A 27334-nucleotide genomic window follows, 5' to 3' on the forward strand; every position below is an offset into this window, starting at 1 on the left:
CGTCGTTTCCTGTCATGTGGCTCAGCTATCTTCCTGCAAGAAAGGACAAGACCCTGGTGGCTGGGTAGAATTCCTTGTGAAACCCTTTCCATCCTCCAGGGAGTTCCTGCTTTATGTGGTGGCTCACGGGAGGCCTTTGGGCCACTGAGAAAGTGACTGTTGTAACATACTGTCTCTCTGGCTGCTGTCGATTGGGTGATTTGTAAAGAGACATTTATTGCTCAGAGCTCTGGAGGCTGGGAAGTCCAAGGTCAAGGCAGTCAAGGTCAAGGTCTGCAGATCTGGTGCCCCAGGGCCTGTGGCTCACAGATGGCAGCATCTCGCCGGGTCTGTGGCAGCAGGCGTCTCGTCAGGCCTCAATGGTGGAGGAGCAGGAGGGCTCCTTCAGGCCTCCCAACAAGGACACCAACCCCAGTCCTGAGAGCTGGACCTCCCGAAGGCCCCACCTCTTAATGTATCCCATCGGAGATGGTTTCAGCATGAGGTTTTGGGGACATTCAGGCCAGAGCCATTGTCTGCTGTGGTGTTAGGGCTGCCATGGCATCATTACTGCAGCAGAACCACAGCCTTCTCATCTGCATTTGCTGCAGGAGGAAGACGCAGGTGCCTGAGCAAGTTGGGGTTCGGTGCAAGAAGTGGAGACCCTCTGGGAATCTTAGCAGGAGGAACTTAAGGGCTTTGAGAACTGACACCTTAGGACTGTAGTTTTCTTCAGACTGTAAAAACCTTGGTGTGTGACAATACTGAACATTGCCTGAGCCCTGTGATCCTGTAAAACAGTGATGGTTAAGACGTTCCCCGTCCCCACAACTGCGCCCCCACTTTTACTGGAAGAAGCCCCTTCCCATGTGGCTTAGGCTGACTGGCGGATGACCATTTAACCGAGGACAAGGCCAGACACAGGCCTTCAAACCCCCCTTCTCTGCCTTATAAGTGATTAGCTAAACTGCCTGTTCCCACTGAATCACCTCCCACCTTGAAATGTTTCTTCGTGGTGCAGTTGCGCCTAGGGGGGTGGACTTGTCTTTGACTGTCGCCTTCCACAGAGGACGGTTAGGGTGGGCAGGAAAGAATTCTCTGCTACAGGTCTGCATTCCAGGCTGTTTCCAGAAGTGGGAATTCTGGTGCCCTGGAGTCTGGGAATGGATTTCTAGTGTCCCAGCTTCAGGTGGAGTTGAAATGGAGTGAGACAACCCACCACACCCATCTGGAGCCAGGAACTAGAGCCATTTTTAAAGTGGTAGATTCTCCATAAGATTACAAAAAAAAAAAAAAAAAAAAAAGCGCTCAGCACGTTGCTTTCTTTTTCATATGCATTTGGCCATCTAAAATCGGAGTGGTGGTTTTTGAAGCATGAATGTAGTTTTAAATTTTGAGTATTGTAAACTTTAATGTAGCTTCTTAAAATGTTTGCCTGATTATCTGGAGATTTACTAAACCTTTGGAGTGGTAATAATGAGTTGATCTGTATGACTTTGCTTTCTATGATGCAATGAAAGCACTGTAATTAAAACCTCTGCAGTTGGGTCAGCAGGCTATTGGCCAAAAGAAATTCTGCCTTTTGGGTTTCTTTAACCAAACAAGGGAGTAGAGTGTAGGCCGAAGTGGCAAATTTATTTCAGAGCTCGTCAGAGCCCTCAATGATTGAGCAGCCTTCTCAGGCGAACGTGTAACGTGCCGTGAATCTTGGCAAGGCTGGCTACTGATGTGTGCACGTGACACCACGGAGCCCCACCTAGGAAGATGTGGTTTCTGTAACAAGCTTTGGAAAACCGAAGTTCAGCTTCATTATCCAACTTTGTTCCAGAAAAAGCTTTGACCAGATGGCCAAGACCTGATTGTCTCAGAGTTGAGACGTGGTCAGAAAACTGCCCTTACTTGGTGCCAATCAGTGTTGGTTCACAGTGATACTCCTCCAACCTCACTGAATAGTTTGGAGACTGAAATGAGACTGTGAAAATCTCCTTAAGGTGAAAAGGGCTCTGGGGCACCTGGGAATATCCGCACACCCGTGACCATTCCCCTTTAAGGTGGAAAGGACGGCTGGGTCACGCAGGAGCATCCGCACACCCGTGGCCGTCCTCTTTAAGGTGGAAAGGGCTGCTGGTGTGCCCCGCAGTATCGCACACCCGTGGCGATTGTGGCTGTCCCCCTTTCTGCTCAGTCACCTCTGTGTTCCCACATTCAGGCTTTGGGACACTCATGAGCAGCTCAGTCCCCTGGGCTGGTGAGGAAGGAGTGGGAGGTTGTTCTGAGGCTTTGTCACTGTCTGCCCTGTCATGAGCTGGGCAAGGCAGTGGCAGTGACCCCTGAGGAGTCTGATCAGTGAGGGCTCCGGCAGGAAGTGCTGAGGCTTGAGGTGGCTCTGCCAGTTGTAACCAAATGTCTTCCCTCTTATTTCCACGATTCCTTCTAGTTCTGCACCTTGCACTGCAGTGTCTCTGTGTGTCTATAAATACACATGAGTTATGATACAGGTGTCTCTTTCCCCTCTGTATGGGGCTGGGTCCAGGGAGTGAAGTGCAAGACCCCCTTACTGCTGGATGCCCACCAGCACGAGGCACTGCCTGCCCTGCTAACGAATGCCTACAGCAAGTCCTGGAAGCCCCCTTCTGAGCACCTGGCCTTTTGACGGTGTACACGGGAGACAGATGAGCTCCCCTTGCCCACCCTGAGCAGAGACTGGGGAGGTGGCGGCAGCACGGTCCTCCATGGTGCATCCTTGGTGCATGGAGGAAAGTGTGTTCATGCTTAAAACACAGCCCATCCTCTCAAAAGCAGGGTGACAACCACATTTACATCTGGAATCTTAAAAAAGGGCCCGTCTCTTTGGGAGAAGAACGTGGCATGTACGTGTGTACCTCCTTTTTTTTTTTTTTTTTGAGACAGTTTCACTCTGTCAGCCCAGGCTGGAGTGTGGTGGTGCAATCTCAGCTCACTGCAAGCTCAGCCTCCTGGGTTCATGCCATTCTCCTGCCTCAGCCTCCCGAGTAGCTGGGACTACAGGCGCTCACCACTACGCTTGGCTAATTGTTCATATTTTTAGTAGAGACGGGGTTTCACCATGTTAGCTAGGATGGTCTCGATCTCCTGACCTCTTGATCCGCCCGCCTCGGCCTCCCAAAGTGCTGGGATTACAGCCATGAGCCACCGCGCCGGGCCGTATGTGTGTACCTCTTTACAAGTCTTGCCCAACCTTTGCATTTAAAAATTATTGAAAAACTTAAGGATGTGACTGACAAGAACTTCATAGGTTTCTCCAAGTAAAAATTTGGAAAAGTTAAGTGAACCCATAATGTGTTTTATTTCTAGGAGTCCCGCACTTGGATTTTTAAGTGTGGGCAAAACATCTCTAAGTTCTTCAGCCTGATTTCCGTGGAATCGTGAATGAAACGTGCTGAAGTTGCCGTGCGGATTTTGTTATGTGGCGGTAGAAAAAGAATAATACACAGAGACAAAGTATAGAGAAAGAAAAGCGGGGCCTAGGGGACCGGTGCTGTGCTTACAGAGGACCCACACCGGCACCGGTCTCTGAGTTCCCTCAGTATTTATTGCTCAAAAGATAAGGGAGTAAATCAGCAGTAAGACATACAGATATACGGAGATGTTCCATTTCCCAGGGACGGGCAGGAGACAGATGTTTTTCTTTTACTGAGATTTAAGAGAATGGTGATGGCCTTTAACCACCAGCAGCCTTTAGGCATTTGTTTAACAAAGCGCATTCCTTACAGCCCAAAATCCTTTAAACCTTAAATCACCACAGCAATGTCTCTTGCAAGGACAAAGTTGGGGGTAGGGTCACAGATTAACAGTATCTCAAATACAGAGCCAAATGGAGTCTCTTAAATTTACTTCTTTCTATATAAACACAGTAACAGGCTGACCTCTCTTTTCCCCACACAAGTGGGGCTGGTCATTAAACAACTGGAGGGATCCCTGTCTTTTCTGTGCTCCTGTTGGACACTAGGCACGTGCTTGGTGTTTTCTGTGTGTGTGGACAAGATGAGGACAGAATTTCTGGATGATTCACACGGTGGTATCTTCTCCCTTTTCTGTTAAAACGTGTCTTCTGCTGCTTCTACATAGACCAAGTGTTTCTTTCTCTTGCCTATCTACATAAATGCTATTTAAGAAAAACTGTACTGTAGACACGTGAAGCTGAATTCCACATTATAAAGCAGATGGAGATGACTGAGTATACTGTTTTGTGGAAGGAAGGTTTAAAATGATTTTTAGCTTTTTCCCTGAAATAGGGAATAATTTTAACTTTTTCCCTGAGATAGGGAATAATGAAATGGGAAAATAATTAAATTTTCCCATTGAAAGGTTAGATTATATTTAATTATTAGATTATTCATGTATTGCAAGGGAAAAAGGAACTAGATCACCCCATGTACCCAAATGTTAAAGGGTATGGGCGAATTCATTTGAACTCGTTTAATTTTTGTTTGTTTGTTTGTTTTTGACAGTCTCACTCTGTTTCTCAGGCTGGGTGCAGTAGTGCAGTGACAGCTCACTGCAACACCAACTTTCCAGGCTCAAGTGATTTTCCTGCCTCAGCCTCCCCAACCGCTGGGATTTACAGCATGAACCACCACACACAGTTGATCACCTCTTGGAGACTAGCTTTGAGTTTGGGCATTCAGTGAACTGTATTTTGGTTAATTCCCAAAGTTTCTCACTGTTGATCTTTAATTTGCTAAAAATCGAAACGTGTTGTGAAATGCGTTACATTTCCTTAGCATTCACGGATTCCCTGTTAGTGGGGCAGAGACACAGAAGGGCAGAAGGCGTTCGGACATCATCCGGGTTGCAGTTGAGTGCTTGCCCCGAACACACTGGAGCTCTGGGCTCTGTAGCCCTATGGGGGTCCTCTGTCCACTGAGGGGGTCGGGTTACCTGGAAGGTTTCTCCAGCCTCTGCGATGTTGCCCTTTTCAGGTTAACATCTCATCGTTGTCCTGGACAGCATCGCCTTTCGTTCACTGACCCACGAGTGAACAGTTGGTCAGTGGCCAGTGCTGCTTCCTTCAGCTGGGAGGTGGTGATGTGATTCCACTTCCGTGGAACTTGGTTCTTGGTGTATTAAGGGTTCAGTTGTATCTTGATTTTTAATCTGCACCTCCGAATTGGTCTTTTGATTGCAAAGAGATTGCTTGCTGGATTTGTTTCTGAATATTTCATGGATAACAGGAGAACCTCGCTTATCTGTGTGTTCATTTAATGTGTTTTTGCCGGGCATTTAAATGGGTGTGTTAGCCCTTAGCCCACTTTCTGTGTGTGGTGGATTCATTGAAATCCTTTATGTGAAGTCTCCCTTCTATGAAGGCCAGAGGACGTGGGGTGCTGTCTCCCTAAACTAGGGGGAAATGGCATTGTTCTGCCCTCCTCCCTGGGAACCCTGGTGTTTCCAGGTCTCTGGACTTGGCTCCCACACTGGGAGAGTGGCTGTGGCTTCTGGAGCCCGTTTTGTGCGGGACTGACTCCTTCACTTGCTTTATTTCCCACCGTCTTGGCTGCTTTATGACTCAGGGATGAGGGAGTTGGGCCCGGGGGCCTTGCCTGTGCCTGAAAGGCCCGATGCAGAAACTCCTCGTGGGAAGGATTTCCTTGAGGGCAGCTTTTGGAGTCTTTTCCTACTTTTAACTGAGAAGTAGCTATTCACATGGTTCTATTCTGCTAGTGTGTTTCAAAATAATTGGTGTAGAGTTACGAAGATGTCCGAGACACCCATGATCCACTCCGGGCCAGTGCCGGGCATTGTACTCAGATGCCTTCAGACCACATTCAGACGCCAAAGATTCTTGCTTGGTTATTCTCAAACATATGAGAATCTTAAACGCGAGCCACGGTGTGGATTTTCTCTTGAGCCCCCATGACTTTGCTTTGTATTTTGGGGATGAATGACTTCATCAAGGGGAAAGAATTTGAGGAAGGAACCTCTGAGCCTGGGGGGGTGGGGAGGGGCGGGGGCAGAGGGAAAAGGAGCTGTAGGGGGAGGAGCCAGGCTGGGGCGTCTCCCCATGATGCTCCCCACCCCTGGCGCGAGGCCCCAGGGACTGACTGACTTTCCCACAGGAAATGTGTATGATTGCGTGTCTGTTTTGTGGGCGGGCCAGTTGGATTGAGGGAATGTCCGTGTTGTGATTTCTTATTGATTCGAAGGTTGAAAAGGTTTGTGCTCCATACAGGGGTCTCTTGGTGCGATGGGAAATGTAATCGCAGCCGCCTTCGGGATGGGGAGAGCCCTCGAGGCCCTCAGTGGGGGCCGGTGCTGGCCTTAACCTCCCTGGGTGGGCTGCCCTCCGGGTGGGAAGGGAGGTCCTCGGTGGTGGCCGCTGCTAGCCTTCGCCTCCCTGGGTGAGTGCTGCTCCACCCTCGGCTCTCCGACTCCTTGCCTGGCACCTTCCTCGTTGGAGGCCGTGATCCATCAGCGTTGTCCACGCGTGTCCTGCAGACTAGTGCTGACTGCAGGTTCAGTGGTGGTCAGAGGAGGCCAGAGGAGGCCCTCGTGATGCGAAGCTAAACGTTTAATGATGGCGCTGCTGAGTGCATGAGCCGCGTCAGCCCAAGAGTCCGGGTAGGAGGGAACCGTAGGGTGGAGGGAAGACTGGACAGATGGGTGCTTTCTTCGGCCCCTGGGAGCACAGCCAGGTAAATGCTCAGACCTCCTGGTTTCTCCCGTATTTCCATAAATAGCAAGGGAAGGACTCGGGGCACCCAGGGACCTGATGGGTATAAGCTGTGTCCTCGCATGGCCCCAGCTGTGGCCAGTGACGTTATTCTCTTTAACCTCAGGCTTATTTTGTATAAAAACACAAGGGACAGAAGTAGTTCAAGGGCCTCTAAAGACTTATGTAATTGTTAATAGGCCTACTTTTATGATTTCATATGTATTAAGAGCAAGTCATGAAAAAAACTCATTTCTGTTTGAAGAAATCTTTACTGTTCTCATTTTTGTGGCAAGCAACATTGATTCTTTGTTTAGTGAGCGTTAGTGCCCTCCTGCCCAGTGCCGCTGCCTGGCGTGTCCTCGCACACGCCTCTGTCCGTCGGTCTCCGTTCACCTTTCCGCCTAGAATTGTAGGAGGGGCGCTGGGATCTTAGGGCTAGAAAGAAACTCTGAAGACCACTTTTAGGGGCGGCTTTTAGTCAGGGCTCTCCAGAGAGACAGCCAGCCGGGTGTGCGTGTGTCTCCAGGGGGAGGCTTGCTGCAGGGGCTACAGAGTCCAAGAAGCCCCAGGACCCGCAGCCTGCAAGCTAGAGTCCTGGGAGGGTGTGGCTTGAAGACTTGAGAAGCGGAGGGTGCAGATCCCACCCGGGTCCGAGGAGCTGAGACCCAGGAGCACGGGCGGCAGAAGACGGATGTTACTGGCCCATCAGCCAGACAGGTGGAGTGAACCCAGTTTTCCCCACCTTGCTGTTTTACTCGGGCCCTGGGTGGATAGGGTGGTGCCCCCCACACTGGCGAAGATGGGTCTCCACTCAGTCCAGAGGCAAACATGCATCTCACACAGAAATAATGCAGAACCAGCCATCTGGGCACCCCGGGCACGCTCAAGTCGATGCACAAAACCAACGCCGCGCGTGGCCCTGACGTCTGCGTGTTCGCATCACTCCACGCACATTGCTTGGTCGTCGCCTCGGTGAGTTTGTAAGCTCGTTGTGTGGTTCTGGGGGTCTTTGTCCCGGGTGTTGGTGGTGATGACAGGCTCCCCACCGCCCCAGCTCAGGTATGGAAGGTGATGCCACCAACCGCTCCTTATTTCTCAGACACTTGAGCGGGTGCTCTGTGCAGCCAGTTCCACCTGCAGCAGCATCTGTTCCCTATGCCGATTCCATCCGGAGTGTGCGCCTCCCTTCTGTTGAGGGTGAAGCTTTCTTTCAGGGAAGAACTGTGTCCTGTTCGCCTCTGTCTCCTGTGGTATATCTCATGGCTGAATAAGTAGCTCTAGGATACCTCGGTGGCTGAATGATAGGTTCCTTGGAAGGAAAACTTGATACTTTTTTTTCTTTTTGGGATGGAGTTTCACACTCAACGCCCAGGCTGAAGTGCAATGGCACGATCTCGGCTCATTGCAAACTCTCCCTCCTGGGTTCAAGTGATTCTCCTCCCTCAGCCTCCCAAGTAACTGGGGTTACAGGCATCTGCCACCATGCCTGGCTAATTTTCATATTTTCGTTAGAGACGGAGTTTCACCATGTTGGCCAGGCTGGTCTTAAACTCTTGACCTCAGGTGATGCACCCACCTTGGCCACCCAAAGTGCTGGGATTACGGCCATGAGCCACCACACCCAAGAACTTAATACCTTGTTTTAAAAAATCATAATGGGCTGGTTAAATGCTTACGTTAATGTTTATTTTTAAACATGTAATCTGTGACGTTTCAGCTTTTCATAGCACTTCTCGTGTGAACATTTAAAAAAGGCCCTTTAGTCGTGGGGAAGAAGGAGTTATCCCTTTCAGCAGAGGGAGATGGAGGAACAGGCGCTGGTGGGTCTGAGCACAGGCAGTCACCCCAGCCTTGGTGCTTGCTTAGGTCTGTTCTCCGTTCACCGTAGCCGCTTCCACTCTCATTGTCAGCTTAAAAATAAGCATTTTCCTCTTTCTAATCGGAACAGTTAGTTTGTTAACCATCACGTGAAGGTATCGAGAATGATGGCTTTCAGGCCTCAGAAATGAGACAAGTAGTAAATGCAGCTGACCCTGAACAACATAGGTTTTGAGCTTCGAAGGATCACTTATGTTAATTATTTTCCAACCAAACCCTTACTGAAAAAACCTGGCTTTGTGGAGGGCCGACGTTTCCTACATGCGGTTCCATAGGGTGGCCGCGGGGTCCTGTGGATACGTAGATTTGGGTCAACTCGGGGCGTGTTCTGGAATCCATGTCCCTGTGGACACAGAGGGACAACTGCAGCTTTTTAAAAGTTTGTGTCCTGCCTTGTCCTAAAAAGGCTCCAAGGTGGATGCAAAATTATTTCATTCTTTTGGTTTTCTTGGTGGGATATTGATGTTTATTCTTCAGTGTCTAAAATCCTGAGAGAACAGAGTTAGTGCTTCAGGAACAAAGCCAGTCTGGAAACACATATTGAGATATCCACCTTTTCTTCATGGTTTCACAAAAGCCATGATCATATTTTATTCAGTTGAACCGTAGGAAACTGCCAATATTTGCTGTTTTTGGCCTAGAAAATGGCAAGTTCGTACGATATTAAAAACAAAGGCTGCCTGGATGGGGAACATAGGAATCGGTAAGAACCTGAAGTTGTCTGTCATGGCCTCTGAGTCACAGGTAAATAAACCTGCGTGAGGGGAAGTTGGCTGTACAGTATTTTCCTTCTGTTTAGAGACTGTCAGAAAAAGGTGAGTTCCATTGCGTTGGGTCCCTTTGCCTCACCTTTGCTGCAGAGGGGACTTGCCATTATTGCTCTTGTTCCCAGTGCCCAGGAGGCTGATGCCACATAGAAGACCTGCAGATCGGCGGATGTGAAACAGGCATCGGACACGCTGTGCACCTTGGGACGCATCTGAGAAGTGTGTGCTTGCAGGAGGTCTGAGGTGAGGGCGTGTTCCATCTCCTCTTCCTTCTCTGGCTTTGCAGGCCTTTGAAGTTGGTCCTGGAAAGTGAAATTAGTTAATGCTGATTTAAGCTCCAGGTCAAAGCCTGGGGGGCCGAAGAGACCCGCCCTTCACTAGGGGTGTGAAGCATTGGGCCCTCCCATCAGGAGGCAGCAGGGACTCGAGAAAGCCCCACATGCCCTCCAGTTCCCTTATGTTGAAAGCTTTTGTACTCGGCCATGCCGGGTCATTTTGGGAGGTAAATGGGGGGTTCACATGGGGGTGTGCAGTATTCTTAGGTGTCAGGTGCGAGAGTTGAATTTGTAGAAGCTGTGCAGATAGGAAAGGGCTTGGCAGGGAGTGCTGTTTACACGGAGCCGATTTAACGCGAGGTCTGTGCTCTGCCTAGCTCCGTGTCTGACCGGTGTCTCCCAGTCTGCAACAGGACGTTCACGTGACTTGGCGCCATCGTCCCACTCTGTGTAGACGTCTGAGGATCTGTGCGCGGCTGCTCTGTGAGAATGAGTTGTGATAATGAACTGAGAAACAGTGAACAAACCCTGAATTGGTTAGCACTGGTTCCACGGCCACTTCTGCCGTGGTTGGAGTCATTCATAATAAAGTGTGCTGGACTCCTATGCAGAGATCTGAATTTCAGAGGCCCTTTAACTCGCCAGCTAACTAGCCGCTTCCTTCAGAAGACATTTGAGTCCCCTTTACCTGCCAGGGTGACCCTGGGAGTTTGAAGATGAGTGAGACAAGCCCTCCGTGTCTTGTGGATTTTACTGTCCAGAGGGGAGACAGATGTGGATGGCGAAGGAGGCCCTATCAGAGGTCAGCGCACGTCAGTTTTGTTTCTTCAGCACTTGCTGTGTTCAGGCGGTGCCCCGGGCCATGTGCAGAGCATCTGGGGACCCTGCCCATGGCATCCTAGGCACAGCTAGCATCTGCGCCATCTTCATACTTGGCCTGAGTTTTGGGGAAGTACCGAGGATGGCTTCTGCCTTTGCTGGAGAGAGTTGGAAGTCAGGGCAGCCCTCCACAAGGAGATGATCGCCAGCTGATTCCTCAAGAAAGAGAGGTGGTCCCCACATGGGCAGAGCAGGGCAGCGTGCACAGACCTGGGTGTGGGGCCTGCTGGGAGACAGCAAGGGTGAGGTGTGAAGGCAGTTGGAATTTATAGGATAAATGATCACTGAGGCGATGCTGGGAAAACATAAAATTGGGACTCTCTGGGGTAAACGTGGACTGAGAGTGACACTGGGCGTGGGTGTTTTCAGGCTCTGAAGGCAGAGATTTAGGAAATTGGGGCAGATCTGAGCCCCAGACGAGGATGAAGACCACCCTTGGGATGTTGAATGAGACAGGGGTGGAAACCCAGTGAATGTCCTGGGGTCAGTCCAGCAGGAAGGCAGCAGAGGAGACTGGTGTCTTCAAAAGCCCCGTGGGGCCTGCCTCTCAAAGTGCTGGGATTACAGACATGAGCCACTGCTCCCTGCTGATACTTTTAAAATTTCTAAGCTACTCTCTCATACCCACTCCCGTATTTTTTTTTTTTTTTAGACCAGGTTTATGGCTATATTTTTTCCAAGGGAACCAAACAGTAACCTGTTTGAAGTACAAATAACACCGTGTTTAAAAACCGAAAATGCCAATTTGCATAGAAGTTTCCAAATACCCAGTTGGTTTGAGCCTTGCATTGCAGTGTCACTACCTGCTCTTAAATTTCTACACGATGTATAGATAGCGAGGCAGGGACGGCTCGTACATACATCTTCAGGTTTCGATTCTACTAACTTGGGCTATATTTTCATTGATTTTGGCACACCTGTGGGTGTGGCAAGCAATGCCAGGGCATTTATTTTGAAGCTTGTCCAAAAATAGTTGGGAAGATTTTCACATTTTTAGAATTTTCATAGTAATAGTTATAATTTACAAAGAATGTAAAATTGTGTAGTCATTATTTTGCTTTTTTCTAGATGTGCCCCGAAACAGGGTTGCTAACTATCATTCTACATCACAGGATTCAGAACAGTACCCTTTTGGAGCAGATGCCTGTCATCGAGGAATTCCGCCTAGTCAGTTCACTTTAAGTGTGTTTACAAGGTTTTCTTTATCCTAGTTGGCACCTGTGGCTATAGTTTGTTTTCACTGCTGAGGAATATTCCATGATGGAAACCGGTAATTCATCTGTTTTTCATATCGGTGGACATTTGGATTATTTTGGGAGTGTGTGTATGTCTATTCAGCCTTCATTTTTTCAGGATTTCTTGTAGAAGATAATGTAACAGTATAACATCTTCTGCTAGGGAGCCAAGACGAACCCTGATTCCATCCACACAGACTCTCACATAGACTCTCAGGCCTTGTTACCAACGCACAGAACCATTTTCTTAAGTTGAAACACAGTAGCAGATCCTGAAGCCATGTGAACGGGTCCTCCGATCTTACACTTGGAATTCACTTTTTATTGCTATGTCTGCTAATTAGGAAGCATATCAATTACACAGAAAACTGAGAATGTAAAATTATATGTTTATAACAGAAGAAAAAGCTTATTTAATAGCCCAGAACACATGGCTACGTTTTTCCCTCATGCCCCACCACTGTTTTCTTTGCTTGAAATGGGAAATGACACTTGAAGGCGGTTTTCTAGCGACTGTTAGACTGGCACAGTTCTTCAGAGACAGAGGATGTAAAGCACATGGAGAATTTCTGTTTGTGGAATGTGATTTCCCGGTCGCCTCATTCAGGCTGCCACCGCCTTCCCCTCTGGCCGCCTGCACCGTGGGACGTCTGAGGAGGTCCCTGTTTCATCCTCTGGAAGTTCTGAAAAGGAAGGAGAGGAGGGCGTGCAGGGTGTGGTGCATTTGTGCTGGTCCTTCCAGCTTTTATTTGGAGTCTCGGCTACCTTGGTGGTTCCTGCCTTTATGTCCCTAGCTCGTGGCTTCGTCCTTGTGTCTAACTCACAGGCAGACAGAGGGAAAGGGAAGTTGTATTCAGCCAACAGCTTGATCTTATTCTCAAGGCTCAAATCGACTGGGTATTTGGAGACTTCTGTGCAAATGGGCGTTTTTGGTTTTTAAACGTGGTGTCTTATTTGTACTTCAAATGGGAACTGGTTCTCCTGGAAGAAATACAGGCATAAAGCTGGTTCTTTAAAAAAAAAAAAAAAAATGGGAGTGGGTGTGAGAGAGTGGCTTAGAAATTACAGCAGTAATGGCTGGGCATGATGGCTTATGCCTGTAATTCCAGCACTTTGAGAGGAGGAGGCAGGTGGATCCCCTGAGGTTAGGAGTTCGAGACCAGCCTGGTCAACATGGTGAAACCCCGTCTGTACTGAAAATATGAAAATTAGCTGGGCATGGTGACAGGCACCTGTAATCCCAGCTACTTGGGAGGCTGAGGCAGGAGAATCACTTGTACCCGGGAGGCAGAGGTTGCAGTGAGCCGAGATCGCAGCACTGCCCTCCACCCTGGGCGACAGAGCAGAAACTCCATCTCAAAATAGAAAAAAAAAAAGAAAAAAAAACAAAACCCGGTAATGGAAACCTGATTGCATCATCTGTGATGGAGATGGCGGATTATTTCCTTTTTAGTGACAGGATGAATTGGATATGTTTGCAGTATTGATCTTGACAAGGGAAATGGTGAGAACCAAATGTGCCGCCCAGCTTGGGCCTTGCCGTTGGCAGAAGACCCTGGCGGGCAACAGACTGGAGACTCGGAGACCGAGGGGAGAATTCTCACGCCATGACGCTGGTGCAGTCTGTGCTTCTGGACTCTTGCGGGAGGGAGCGGCCCCTTTGCCTTGCAGGCTTCGGTGCAGTGGAGACCTTAGGACCTGCCCCTCCTGGCACACCTGTGGGTGTGGCGAGCAGTGCCAGGGCTGAGGCACAGGTGTTGAGCCCGGAACGTGGGACGGGAGAGGCTGCACACGCCGGCAGGCGTCTGCTCCAGCAGCCGGGGGTTTCCGCAAGGGGGCAGGGCGTTGGTTTTCCTCCTTGAATTTGGGTGGGGAGGGTGTCCTGGGGTGCTGTGTCTGCACTTGTGTTGCTCTGAGGTCAAGTTGTGGCCTCGAGTCCCTGTCCCTCTGCCAAAGTGAGGGTTTGCCCATTTTCAGGTCAGATTTCCCTTGGGTCCGGGCCTCTAGGAGTGGGGGGCATTCGAAGGGGCCGTGAGCACGGTGGACGCGCGTGGGTCCTCTTCCTCTCCCCTCAGCTCCTGGGCTGTGTGTGAAGAGCTGCCCAGCGGAATCACCCTCCTGCCTGGTGTTTCATTCACCACAAATCGTTCTCACTGTGGACTCTTGAGTCAAATGTAATCCAGGAATGGAACGTGCTGTTGCTGGATGCCACACACAGCATCAGGAGCCTAGTTGGGGATTCTATGATCTTACCCCACACCTTAAAAGTAAAGACTAGAGTTGTCAGGCCTCTGAGCCCAAGCCAAGCCATCGCATCCCCTGTGACTTGCACGTATATACGCCCAGATGGCCTGAAGTAACTGAAGAATCACAAAAGTGCAAATGCCCTGGACTTAACTGATAACGTTCTACCAGAAATAAGTGAAAATGGCCAGTCCTTGCCTTAAGCGATGATTTGTGTGTGTGTGTGTGAAATTCCTTTTCCTGGCTCATCCTGGCTCAAAAAGCTCCCCCACTGAGCACCTTGTGATCCCCACTCCTGCCCGCCAGAGAACAACCCCCCTTTGACTGTAATTTTCCTTTACCTATACAAATCCTATAAAATGGCCCCACAGTTAACTCCCTTCGCTCTTTTTGAACTCAGCCCGCCTGCACCCAGGTGAAATAAACAGCCATGTTTCGCTCACAAAGCCTGTTTGGTGGTCTCTTCACACGGGCGTGCATGACAATAGTTAAGGGGATACTGAAGTCTTTGGCAGCTCCAAGAGCTTTTTCAGTTTGTGTCAGGGCATTTTAGGCAGAAGGAAAAGCTTGCTTAGAGAATCTTACAGAAATGTTTGGTGCAGTGCCATTCACTCGTGGAATAAATGTGTAACTTTCCATGGCGGCCCTCTGGAAAGAGATGCACTCTGAGTGCACCCTGGCCTGCTCGCTACAAGAATCGGCCGTGTCACCCCGCCTTCCGTGGGTCTGCAGATGTGCGTGGTTCATCGCCCTGCACTGTGGCCATGGAAGGGAAGATGATCTGGAATGCTGGCGACAGTTATCGGTGCGTGTTGATGTGTGCTGCTTTCTACAGGGGAGAACATTTCTGTTTAATAAACATCTCATCACGATGATGACTGCAAGATATGTGAGTCTCATTCAGTAGTGTTTCTGGGTTCCTTCTGGTTTTAATCTGCTTTCTAGCACTAGGCAAGTGAAGACATGGAAAGTAAAAACCCATCGAACTTGTAGAGACAAGGTGTTGTGTAGGAGCAGACTGTAGCCTCTGGCTCTGTTTAAAGATTGTAGTAAACCTCTTACCTGGCATGGTCAGGGTGTAAATTATCTTGTTTAATCGAAATGTGTATGAGTCAAAGCTGGCGCCTGCATTGTTGATGAAATACCAGATTTTAAGGGAACATGTCAATGTGCCGTAAGATACCAACAAAGTTCCTCACTGAGGTTCGGTGCGGGTTCGGAGGAGCTGGGCCTCAGGTCACTAGGGTCGTCTCTGGGAGCAGATGCTCAGTGTGGGCATTAGTCACTTAGCCTTTCCAGAGCCGAGGAACAGCTCTCTGTGGTGGTTTTTGGAACCTGTATTTAGAGTCAGTTTGTCCCACTTGACTCGAAGTTGCTGCGCAATTTCAGACTTTTGCCTCCACCGTGCGCTCGTTTTCTTGTCTCCTGATAACTGCCTCGGTTGCCCCGGCCTGACATTCGAGCCACGTCTTTCATGGACACAGGCTCCGTGGTGGGGCAAAGGCCGCGACTCCGGCTTGCACAGTTCCGTGCCTCTCACCATGGTTTATCACATCACTCCCGGGATCTCCCGTTTAGGGGAAGAGTGTCCGTTTCCTGCAGGCCCTGTGTGGTGTGGAAAGCACCCCTACCTACCTTTCTCCTGTTTGAACTGTACCGTGAAGCTATTTCTGTTCTAGTCAGCCGTCAGAATTTAAGGAACAGTGATTTATGTAACTTATCACACGCTTCTCAGCAGTTCTTGATGAATTTCATTCTGTTGAGAAATGATTGCAGTTATCACGGCTATGCTGGTCTCACGTTGAGGCCCTTGAAATGAATTCCCTTCCCCATTGTGTGTTAAGGTTGTGCCTGGGAGCTGTTGAGGCCTCACCTCTGCTTAGGGCAGTGGCTTTGCTCTCCTGACAACAGGAAGAATCTTTTTTTTTTTTTTTTGAGACGAGTCTTGCTCTGTCGCCCGGGCTGGAGTGCAGTGGCCGGATCTCAGCTCACTGCAAGCTCCGCCTCCTGGGTTTACACCATTCTCCTGCCTCAGCCTCCTGAGTAGCTGGGACTACAGGTGCCGCCACCTCGCCCGGCTAGTTTTTTTTGTAGTTTTTAGTAGAGACGGGGTTTCACCGTGTTAGCCAGGATGATCTTGATCTCCTGACCTCAGTGATCCGCCCGTCTCGGCCTCCCAAAGTGCTGGGATTACAGGCTTGATTGGGCCACCGCGCCCGGCCAACAGGAAGAATCTTATTTAGAGCATTTCTAATGTGGTTTTTGCTTCCAGACAGAATTCCTTTTTCCACAGAGACAGCCACTCAAGTCACAAATTATGCTCAGGATGGACACACGAGTCAGCTGGCAGAGTGGAGTCCAGAACAGATCCAAAGACGCAAAAGCAGTTCAGTGGAATTTGAGTCTTTTCAACAAATGGTGCTGGAATTATGGGACAGCCGTATGCAAAAGAGTGAAAACAGGGAGAAATTCCTGTATGAAAATTAAGGTGGACCATAGCCCTGAATGTAAAAGACCAAACTACAAAACCTGTAGAAGAAACGGAAATTGTCGAGACCTAGGGTGAGAGCTCTTAGCCATACCATGATCCATAATCAAGGAAGAAAACAAGTAGGTAAGACTCATCAAAATTAATCTTCTAATATAAAAGACACCCCTAGGGAATTGAAGAGACACATTTTCGATAGATGGGGAGAAGATGTCTATGAACCATGCAGCCGGCAAAGGACTCGTATCCAGAATGCACAGGACTCCCACGGCTCATGACAGAGAACAAACCACCTGACTTAAAAGCAGAAGAGACCTGAACAGATGCTTCGCTGAGAAGGACGGGAGGATGGCCCGAAAGCATCTGAAATGACCTTCAGCGTGACTGGTTGCACCGAGATGTGCACCGAAGCCGCAGTGAATTTGTTCACACCCCTGCTGGAGCGCCTGCCTAAGGTCTTCCGACAGCCCCAGGTGCTGGTGAGGACAGGCAGTCGGGACTCCTGTGTGATGTGTTGGGGTTCAGCACTGTTCATCTCATGTAAAAGTTGTTACTCCCAGAAAGAAAGCCAGTGGATATAGAATTTTTTTTTGTATGCAGAAATTACTTTAAATTTGTTTCTAACCTTATCCTTTTCTTCCCCCATCTTAGTGTCTAGTAACTTTCTGCAGGTAACACACACATCTTAGGAGAGTGCTGTTTTTCAGTTGCTGTTGGCTCTCATGTGACTTTGTGGTGTCTGAGGTTCTGCCCGTTCTGCCCAAGATCATGCCACTGCATTCCAGTTTGGGCAACAGAGCGAGACTCCATCTCAAAAAAATATATATATATGTATATGGCTGCTCCATAGGCAGAGTGGCCCCAAAGGCTGCTCATTGGCCATTTTCATGGTTATTTCTTGATCATACGCTAAACAAGGGTTGGACTATTCATGAGTGTTCCAGGAAAGGGGTGGGCAATTCCCAGAACTGAGAGTTTCTGCCCTTCCTTTTGAGACCATGTAGGGTAACCTCCACATGTTGCCATGGCATCTGTAAACTGTCATGAAGCTGGTGGGAGTGTCTTTTAGTAGCTAATGCCTTATAATTAACACACATAATGAGCTGTGAGGACAACTAGAGGTCACTCTCCTGGCCATCTTGGGTTTGGTGGGCTTTGGCTGGCTTCTGTACTGCAACCCGCTTTATCAGCAAGGTCTTTATGAGCTGTATCTTGTGCCGACCTCCTACCTAATCCTGTGACTAAGAATGCCTAGCCTCCTGGGAATGTGGCCCAGCAGGTCTCGGCCTCCCTTTACCCAGCCCCCATTCAAGATGGAGTCGCTCTGGTTCCCAAGCCTCTGACAAGTTGGCCTGGGTTGAGTGTTCCCTAGTGTGTAGTTGTTGGAGCTGTTCCTAGGAGTAAGAAGTATTGTCAGTAGGAAATAGGCCTCTATTAGACCTGGGGCTGCCACTCTGCCCCAGTAGGTCGGCCTCATTTTAGTGGTGACCAAACTGGGGCTCAGAGAAATCAACTCCCTCACCCCGAACCCCCAGACTGTGCGTGGGTGGTGACCAAACGGGCTCAGAGAAATCAACTCCCTCACTCCAGACACCCAGACTGTGCGTGGCGGGCTGGGGTTTGAATGTGGGGATTGAAGACCCATCATCTCCTCTGGTCCCCCAGTCTCTGCTGCCCAAGAGGAACAGGATCCCAGGATCCAGGCCCCTCATGGCACCAGCCAGGGTGGATGGAGATGGGGAGGCACAGATCCAAAGCCCCCAGACTCTGAGGCAGGTCGGGGCCGAGAGCAACCCGGACCTGCGGACCCCACCCCGAGAAGAATGGCTGCAGGCCCGGCCCAGCGGGCAGGAGGTCTGTGTCCTCAGTAAACGTGAGGGCGCTTCCCGCTGCTCCAGCCAGGCCGAGCCATCTTCATATTTCCAATCATGCGGCCTCCAGTTCCCAAGCCCAACCCACAGAGACAGCGATCTGGGGTCAACATGAGGTTTGTCAGCAGCTCTGACCCGCTGCTCCCCGCCAGCCCCGCGGCCGGTTCTAGAAAGCTCTCTGCTGCCCCCTGGTGGGCAGGCTCGGGGCAGGGCTCTGGCTGCAAGCATGGGGCTCCCCTCTGGCCCTCCCAGAACCTCCCGGCTCTGTCACCTCTATTGGGTGGAAAACCAACCCAGTACTGAACCAGCAGATGGGTGCCTGATTCCTTATCAGAGCTCTGCCCACTGGCAAGTCTCTCTGGGCCTCAGTTTCCCCTTCCATTAAACGGGGGGCTTGGGGGATACCAAGGAGGGGTAACTTTAGTGAGGATGGGAGGTTTCTTCTGGGGAGGTGAATACATTTTGAAACCAGATGGCGTGAGTGGCTGCACAGGACTGTGAGTGCACAAATGCCACCACATGGTTCGCGTTGGGTTAATTACACGCGATGTGAATGTCACCTCATTTAAAGTGTTTAAAAGAGGGGCCTGGGAGAGTGCAGTGTATGTGAGAATCACTTGGGACACCCAGTGTGAACCTCGGTTTCCTTGCTGTAAACTGGCAAAGAGACCGTGTGAGCCGTGTTCCCTGGGGCCGAGATTCCAAGAAGGAAAACCTGGGATTCCTGGGACTGGGATGAGGGCCGGGGGCCGGAAGGGGAGGAGTATGTGGGGACGGCTGGGGGCAGCCCAGATAAGGCTTTTAACACTGGGCAGCAGCGTCTACACAGGCAGTCTGTGTAGATCCCTGCATCTTACTTCCCGCAGGGCTGACCAGGCTCGGCCCAGCCAAGTCTGGGAGCAGAGGACACTGAGTGAGGGATCCCCGGGCCACCCTCACTGGCCTGTGGCTCTCCTGACACCACAAGAGAGGATCAGGAGCTGACCTTGGGTTCTAATGGGGGACACCTTCCTGGCTGCAGGCTGGCAGGGTGGTGTGGTGGTCAGTGTACTGGGCTCTGCATCTCTGCCCCTATCTGCTGTGTGACGGTGGGCCAGACGCCTAACCTCTCTGCGCCTCTATTTCTTCAATGGTGAACAGGGGCACTAGCAGCCCCCACATCCGGGCACAGTGGCCTGAAGTTTAAAGGCAAGGGCGGCACGAGACCTACAGCAAAAGCTCCGAGCAGGGAGAGCAGGGAGCTACCCAGGGAGTTCCACCACCATCTCCCTTCTGGCCGCCGAGGAAACCGAGACACATGGTGACCTGGCCCAGGTCTGTTGGACTCAGGGTCCTTCTCATCGCCAAGATCAGAGGGCTGCCACCAGGGAAGGAGCTGGCCCCTAGACACACCCCAGGAAGCACACAGGGAAGGATGCCCTGGGGACTTCGGTATGTCATTGCAAAAAAAAAAAAAAAAAACATTTATTGCTATTTGACCCCTGCTTTCATGCCTCCATTTCCCAGAAAATGAGCCACGGGAGACACCAGGAGAGGCAGGAGACCATCTTCCCCGCACAAACCCACTTCCTCGGATGCTGTCCTCAGCAAGGGTGGCTGGGGCCAACCAGGGGGCCCACCCGCAGAGTGGCAGAGGAGGCAGGTTGACCCTGCAGATGTTGAGCTCTGTGGCGAAGGTCCTGGCCTTCTGGTAGAAGAAGAGCGACTTCTCGCGGTCCAGGAGGAAGCTGTGGGAGATGGTGGCCGGCCGCGTGTAGATCTTCAGCTGTGCCTTCTTGTTGACCAGGCACACGGTGGCTGCCAGTACCAGCTGGTAGTACCCGGCTGCATCAAACGGGTCCTGAAGGGGACAGGCCATGCTCAGCAAAAGGGGGACTCGGAGTCTGTCTTCCCAGAGGCCGTTCCTGTCTCCAGGTTATTCCACATGTCCAGTCAATCCTGACTCACCCCATGAACCCTGAAGCCTGTGACACTGCTGTGGTCTCAGCTGTGGGATGCTGTGGTCTCAGCTGTAGGAGGTGGGGACAACCCTGACACCCCCGGAATACTTTCAGACTGTCCCTATGACCCCACTCACATCAAGTCTCCTGCCCCAGTCCCATCCTCTCTGCAGGCAGTGGCTGCTTTCCCCATGGGCTGTCAGGGCAGATCCTGCCTGCTCAGAGTTCCATGCAGGACTGGTGGCTCCAAGCCACAGCAGTGGCACAGCGTTGAGTGACCCAGGCTCCCCTCTGGCCCGTCCTTGCTGACCATTTCCAGGCCCTCCACGGGCCAGGCCAGGTACAAAACCATCTCACAGGTGTCCTCTCTGGCAATGTTCCCTGAAATAGTGATGGTGTGTTACTCCCCAGACATCTACTCCCGTTTTCAATCCATCTTTGGCTCAAACTCACCATCCCTGGGTTGGCCTCCCAGACCTCCTCCTCGACCCTCCCATCCCCCACCCGGCTTCTCCCCAGGCACCTCCTCCACATCGGGGTCACCCAAGAGACCTAAGACTTGTACCTGACCTGTCCCCCTTGACCATCTCAAGATGGCTCCCAGGGCCAAGGACAAAGTCCAAGATGCAGCAGTCCGTTCCCTCACTGCCCCACCCCACACGGAGCAGGGGCATGAGAAGGCCCCGAGTCCCTGCCCAGTCGAACACTGGACTCTGTGCTGGGTGCATGGCTGAGCCTAATGTCCTAGATCCCAATCTGAGGGACCTGGGAGTGAACACTGACCACACAGGGTGGCCCAGGCTGTGGCAGAGAGAAGCCCAGGATCCTGTGGGGGACCCAGGAGGCCCCAGACTCAGCCAGGGGTGGGAGGCAAGGGGTTCCTAAAGGGGTGGAGGCATCCCAACTAAACAGGAAGGAGCCAGCCAAAGCATGTCTGTGTGCGCGTGTGTGTGTGTCCTCCAGGAAGGAGTTGCTCAGTGCAGGCAGGCATATGCCTGAGTGTGCATGTCCCTGTGCCTGCCTGTGTGTGTGCCTGTGTGCATTTGCCTGTGCATTTCCATGTGCCTCTAGTGTGTGCAGCAGCTACTGAGTGGCAGGCTCAGTCAGGACACACCTAATCCACCCTATTCCAGGGCTCACTCTCATGTGTAGACTAAAGGGGACCCCATTTTAGAGGTAATCGGCAAGGATGTCCATTTACCCCTGCCTCTGCCAGCCTTCCAGGCCCCATCCAGCCCGGCTTTCTCTCCCCCTCCTCTGGGCCCTGGGTCCAGAGCCTCCTATACAAGGAGGAGGGTGTGGCCTTGGAAAGACAGCCTCTCTTGGGAATTCTGAGGGGGGCCTCCCTGTGGGAAGCTGGCCTGCGCTGACAGCATGGTGACGATGAGGCCCAGAGAGCTGTGCATGGGAAAGAGGTGAAGGAGGTCTCTGCCCCTCGACCCCAACCGTGAACATTGGCCTTTCAGGTACTGCTTGGCACTCTCCTTCCTCCTGGGCAGGCAGAGTGGGCGGCAGGCTTAACCAAGAGAAAGGCTCCTGGGAGGCCCGTCCCCTGGATCCCAGGTGAGCCCCTGAGCAGTGAGCAGCGTCCCTCTGGGCCTGACACCTGGCACCTCCCTGTCTGGCTGGGACTTGGGAGGCCACAGGGACTGCTGCTGAGCACCAGGTGTCACCAGCACTGGGCGGGGGCCTCCCGGGCAGCCCCAGGCCTGTGGTGGGCGATACGGGGCGGGGTCTTAGGGCTGCCCCAGTGCCTCATGTTGTTCTAAGGCCCCCAAGATCTCGGTTCCTGGACTGGAGCGCCCTGGCCCCTGAGCCCATAAGGAGTACTGACGCGGTGCCGGTGCGATGCTGAGGAGGGGTGGGCGCCTGCTGGGCAGAGGGGTGGAGACACCCCAGGTCTGCGTCTGCCAGTCCCAGCTTTCCACCCCTTGCAGGGCTGGGGGCAGAGGGAGCACCAGTCCCAGCAGCTCCCCTCGAGACAGACCTGACCCAGCAAGGCCTCAGTCTGGCTGGCTGGGCCCCACCCCACTGCACCTGTCCTGTGCTGGGGTTTCCCTGTCTGTGAAGCAGATGGTAAGACACCGGCCCCACCCGACCCTTCCTGGGTGATGTGAAGATGCAAGGTGTCTCGGGACTCCAGAAAGGAGTTGCTCAGTGCAGGCTGGCACCTTGGGCAGGCTTCCTCGAGGAGGCGCCGGGATTTGGGTGGATCTTGCAATGTGGATTCAACGTGAGGATGATGCTGTCCTCTGAAATGTCCTTCTCCCGACCCTGTTTTTGTTAAATGCAACTGACACTTAACACTCAGCTTTGGTGTCACCTCCAGGAGGGCCCCTGACTACGATCCCCCTTTAACTAGAGGCCACCATTGCCCACGTATGTGTCAGCCTCCCTGGCTGAGGACTGAGTTCTTGAAGGTGGGGCCTGGCCAGCTTGGGAGCTGGGTTGTATCTGCTAACCTTGCCGGCTCCTCCAGCCAGGTGCAGAGCTCCAGAGAGGCCACTGGGCCATTCCTAAGGAAGGCTGGAACCCAGGTCCCTGGGGGCTGGGTGGAGATCCCACTCCAAGGGGGCTGGAACACTCCGAGCCCTGCCCCTCCCCACCCACCTTCAGGTCGTAGATGATGTCACTGAGCACCAGGTACACCTTCACGTAGTAGAGGGTCTCCTCGTCGAACTCCAGCGGCGAGTTGCAGAGCGACAGGGCCTTGAGGTAGAAGTGCTCCGCCAGCTTGCCATGGCCCAGCCGGTGGTAGGCCATGCGCTGGTTCCCTGAGGTGAGTTTCTCTGGAAATTCTGGTCTCATTTTTCCCTAAGGGAGGTTAGAAACTGACTTTCTCTTTAGGGAACGTCTTTGCAGCGTCTGTTGTTTGAATGTTCTCCAGGTGTGGAATACCCGGGGCCGTATGTGTTTGGGAACATCCGTGTCCTGGCGAATTCAGTAGGAATGAGAGAGGCCTCCTGTCAGCTTGGCCTCTGTTTCCAGCTTGTTGAGGGTTGACGGCTGCTGGTATCCCAGGGAGAGTTAAACACTGGGCGGTGTGGGATGGGAACGTTTGCTCTGACAAGGTCATGGGAAAGCATTAAACAAACGTCCGTTTCTCCGGGCTCCTCGGGGTCGAGCTTGTTTTGTGGTGAGGGAAAGCTACCCTTGTTCCTGTCCTCACCATTTGAAAGGTGTCCAGGCTCCGTTCCTCTGGAGAGGTGATGCGCGTGAGTGGGTTCAGGTGTAAGCTCCAGGTATTTGGACTGTCAACTGATTTCCTGAACACACAGGTGCTTGGTAAATGTTCCTGATTAGCTAAAACATTTCAACAGGACGTGATAGCTGGTGGTTGTTTAAAGACTACACAATATTCCTGAACTTTTTAAATACCTGTTGAAAAGGGAGGATTCACATATTTTTCTTTTGCTGTCTGCATACTTGATATTTTGTTTTTTGTTTTTATGTGGGTGTGCAGCTAACAGGATTTAGAAGCAGTCTCAGCCCGGGGAGACTTCAGGACCGCGTCAGTCAGTGCTGAAGGGAGGCAGGTTTGGGGGCTACCTCCTCCATAGGACGGACACCAAGGGCCAGAGGTCAGCCATCTCAGTGAGGTCACAAAGACGGCACACCCAGCACCCTGGCCCTGTGCCTCTCCTTCACGTTGGTCTCTGCTCAAGCTGCTCTCCTGGGTCATCACGGGTGATCTCTAGGGCCGTGCTTGTTCTTGCAGAAGTGGTGTCTGGCTGTGGTCAGTGTGGGCCCTCAGGACTTCCATGTTTTTGGCTCACATCAGTATTGGGCAGTGGTGTATGTTTGTTTTGGAGTGCTAGATCGGGTGATTTTGGCTTTGCCAACTCTTTAAACCTGTTCTAGGCGCGGACCTCTTGGAAGCGCATGTTCTCCTAGGCTGGCCCTATCATAAGCCGTCGTGTCTCCTAGGCGCTGGGACCCTATATAAGCTGTGTGTTCTCCTAGGCGCGGGACCCTATCATAAGCTGTGTGTTCTCCTAGGCGCTGGGACCCTATCGTAAACTGCATGTGAGGGATCTCGGAGGTGCTCCTTATGAGGATCCGATGCCTGACCTGAGTGGAACAGTTCAATTCAAACCACCCCCCCCCAGAAAATTTGTCTTCCATGAAACCCATCCCTGGTGCCAAAAAGGCTGGGGACAGCTGGCCTAACAGGTGCTAAGATGTCAGTAGATTTTTGGACTCGGGCCTCAGTTGAAGAGGATTAGATTTTGAAAGGCGGGGATTGAAGGCTTCTAAAGGGCAGGTTTGCATCTCCAGTGGGGCCTGGGCAGAACTGGGTAGAACTGACCAGAAGCTGACAACTATCAGCGTGGCTCACTGCCTGTGTCCTGTGTGTGCAGCCTTCCTGTTTATTCAATTGTCTGGTGGTGGTGTGGATTCCATCCACAGCCTCAGAGTATTGGAACCCATGACTTCAAGGCTGACTTATTTAACTTTATCAAAAAGACATGAAAATCATTTAGTAGAAACTTCCGATACCTGTATCCTTTCTTTTCCCAGAGGCTTTTCAGTATTGCAACTTAAAAATCTTCAAAATAACTTGAAAGGAAAACCTCTAAGTACACTTTTGATGAGCACCCTTGACAGCTTAATATGTGAAGTAAATTCCCTTGACTTTTGTATTCCTAGAAACTCGTTCTTGTTTGCAGAAGACTTTGTATTTTGTCAACAGTGGCCACTGTTCGGTGACCATCATACCTGCCGTGACTCATTTAAAAGTTGGATGTGGATGTAATTAACTTTTCAGACACACAAACACTTGGGCTTTTGATTTTGGTTTTGATTTTTGTTTCTCCCCCCCCCCCCCCCCAGCTGAATTCAAAAAAGGGAAACAAGCAGACAGAGTAAGTACCCGAAAGTGTCTAAGTGGCTGGCTGGGGGATCCTACTATGGTGTTGAATTGTGTTCTGCCAGACAGCTCCTCGAATAGCTGACCCTGAAGGGGCTGGCATTGCCCTCACCCTGGGACATTCTCTGTCTCACCAGAAAATGAAGAATCTGCCAGAGCACTGTGAGTCAAATTCAGTCAGAACTCATTAAATAAGAGGCTTTGTCTCAAAGGCCAAAACATGAGGACCATTTTTAATTTTTAAGGACGCTTCTCGTGAGTCAGTCTGATGTGTACTGCATTAGAGAAACCTCTGAACTTCCAGTCAGGCCCAGAGCTCTGAGGGAAAGTGTTTTGCGCCCTTCCCACTGTTTTTGTTTGAAAAAACAATTCACTTAGGTAGAACTGGAAGCCTTTCCGCAGTGTTAATACTCCGACCCGTTCTGGGTCTCGGATAGTGTACTGTTAAATGTACATGTTTGTATGTGGTGTTACCCATACTACGTGTATTTTCCACTGTGCATGTATTTACAATGTATAGGTATGTCACTTCTATGTGTCCTATACACGTGCATGCTGTAGGCATGTGTGTGTATGGGCACTAGGGTTATAAGCACTACTTGGACACCTATCTGTTCTGCGGTGTACATACATGTATGTATTTAATGCCATATACATACCTGTGTACGTACACCGGTGGGATAGTGCACATTATTCTGCAGATGTAATATACATAGTGCACACAAGCATGCGTGTACACTATGCACACTGAATAAACTTCTGGATAGGTACACACTAACTATACATGCTGCATATGTATGTACACTATTGCTAGTGTATATGCTTTATACGTTAGTGTACTGATGTACATTGTATACATGTGCCTATGTGTACACTGCGCATGTATGCATGCTGTAGTGCACCTACCTACATTTGAAAGAATGTATGCTGTACATGTGTATACATATAGCAAATAGCATACCGTGTACATACGGATGTGCAGTGTATGCCATATGCATGTACATACAGGTTATAGTATACCTGTGTACACTGTATGTATATAGATGAGTGTACACGCTATGCAGTGCATCATGTTATGTACCTATGTACATTGCTATAGATGATGTTGTTATGTCTATGCTGTAACATCGTAGTAACTTGTTTGTACGCTATATATATATGTTGGATGTGTGTACACTCTAATGTCAAACATGGATCTGGATGTGTGTGTACTCTGTACGCACGTAGTGCACTTATGTACACTATACTATTCGGATGTGTGTACTCCTATGCATGTACACGTGTTAAGTGTACTATACGTACACCATGGGATGTAAATGTGTGTGGTGCTCTATGGCCAGGAATAGGGCTCCGCAGGGATCCCAGAACGCACCATCTCGCTGGCACCAGAGAGGAGGATGGAAACAGTTGTTTGTTGCAACCTAGTTGAAATTTGGCAGGTTATACCCTTTGCAACGATTTAGGAACAGTCACTTCATTGATGGTGTGGTTCCTGAAATCATAAACAGCTCTGTGAGGTGTGTCTCATCCCCAAGAGAGAGAACCGAAACAACAATGATTCGGTCACTTAAGTGAGGTAGAGCTAACAGAGCAGCTGTCTAGCTTTCCGATTATAACTTTGTCAGCAGCACAATGAGAAATCGCCACTCATCAGGAAATGTGTACTTTCTACTGTCTCTTTCTTCGTGGCGTATTACTGCCTCGTGTTATTCCTCACGATGTAGCAAATCCCTCCTAGAGTTGTGAATAGAAACAGTTGATGACAATTGTAGTATCTTCTTTGTTAACATTGAAAACGATATGTAAGTTCATCTTCAGATACTGTTTGGAAGGATGAAAAGAAGATGTTTAGGACAAAAGAATAGAGAGCTTTCAAGTCAACAGGGAAATAAGGACTTTGTGCAAAATATTTCCACATTTGGAATTTGAGAATACTAAATCTCACAACTAAGATCATGGTAGTTTTTTTGGGGGGGTTTAAAATAGTACTTGGTTTTCCATGCCTTTGGGAATTTCAATCCTGATGGAGGATTGCAAGAATAATCGGATTTTCAGAACAGAACAGTCTGTCTCAAAGGTAAATTCCAGGTTCTACCATAAGAAATAGAATTGCTGCCAACGTTCTGTAAGTTCTTCAGTTCTTTCCTCTCTGTGGTTAAAAACCATCTCTGGGTTTAGTCTCAGCCAAGTTCTCTTATGAGGTTGCCTTACATT

At 50.5% G+C, this 27334-nt stretch overlaps 1 protein-coding gene and 1 long non-coding RNA gene across 2 annotated transcripts; one reads left to right on the plus strand and one right to left on the minus strand.

Moving 5' to 3' along the window:
* The first annotated feature begins 8263 nt into the window (after nucleotides 1-8263).
* LOC115895767 lies at nucleotides 8264-15931 on the plus strand. Its single transcript, XR_004055881.1, has 3 exons — nucleotides 8264-9561; nucleotides 9971-10642; nucleotides 13189-15931. It is a non-coding gene; the product is annotated as an uncharacterized LOC115895767 (long non-coding RNA).
* A 2372-nt stretch (nucleotides 15932-18303) lies between these two features.
* Nucleotides 18304-23058, minus strand: LOC115895769 (SH3 domain and tetratricopeptide repeat-containing protein 1-like). The gene is made up of 4 exons (XM_030926378.1): nucleotides 22861-23058; nucleotides 19773-20150; nucleotides 19168-19203; nucleotides 18304-18498 (listed from the first exon to the last, which is right to left on the minus strand). The coding sequence occupies exons 1-4, from the start codon at nucleotides 23056-23058 to the stop codon at nucleotides 18304-18306; spliced, it is 807 nt and encodes a 268-aa protein (XP_030782238.1).
* Between the last annotated feature and the right edge of the window lie 4276 nt (nucleotides 23059-27334).

Source organism: Rhinopithecus roxellana, unplaced genomic scaffold (genome assembly GCF_007565055.1).
Source record: "Rhinopithecus roxellana isolate Shanxi Qingling unplaced genomic scaffold, ASM756505v1 contig2294, whole genome shotgun sequence".
NCBI lineage: Eukaryota > Metazoa > Chordata > Mammalia > Primates > Cercopithecidae > Rhinopithecus > Rhinopithecus roxellana.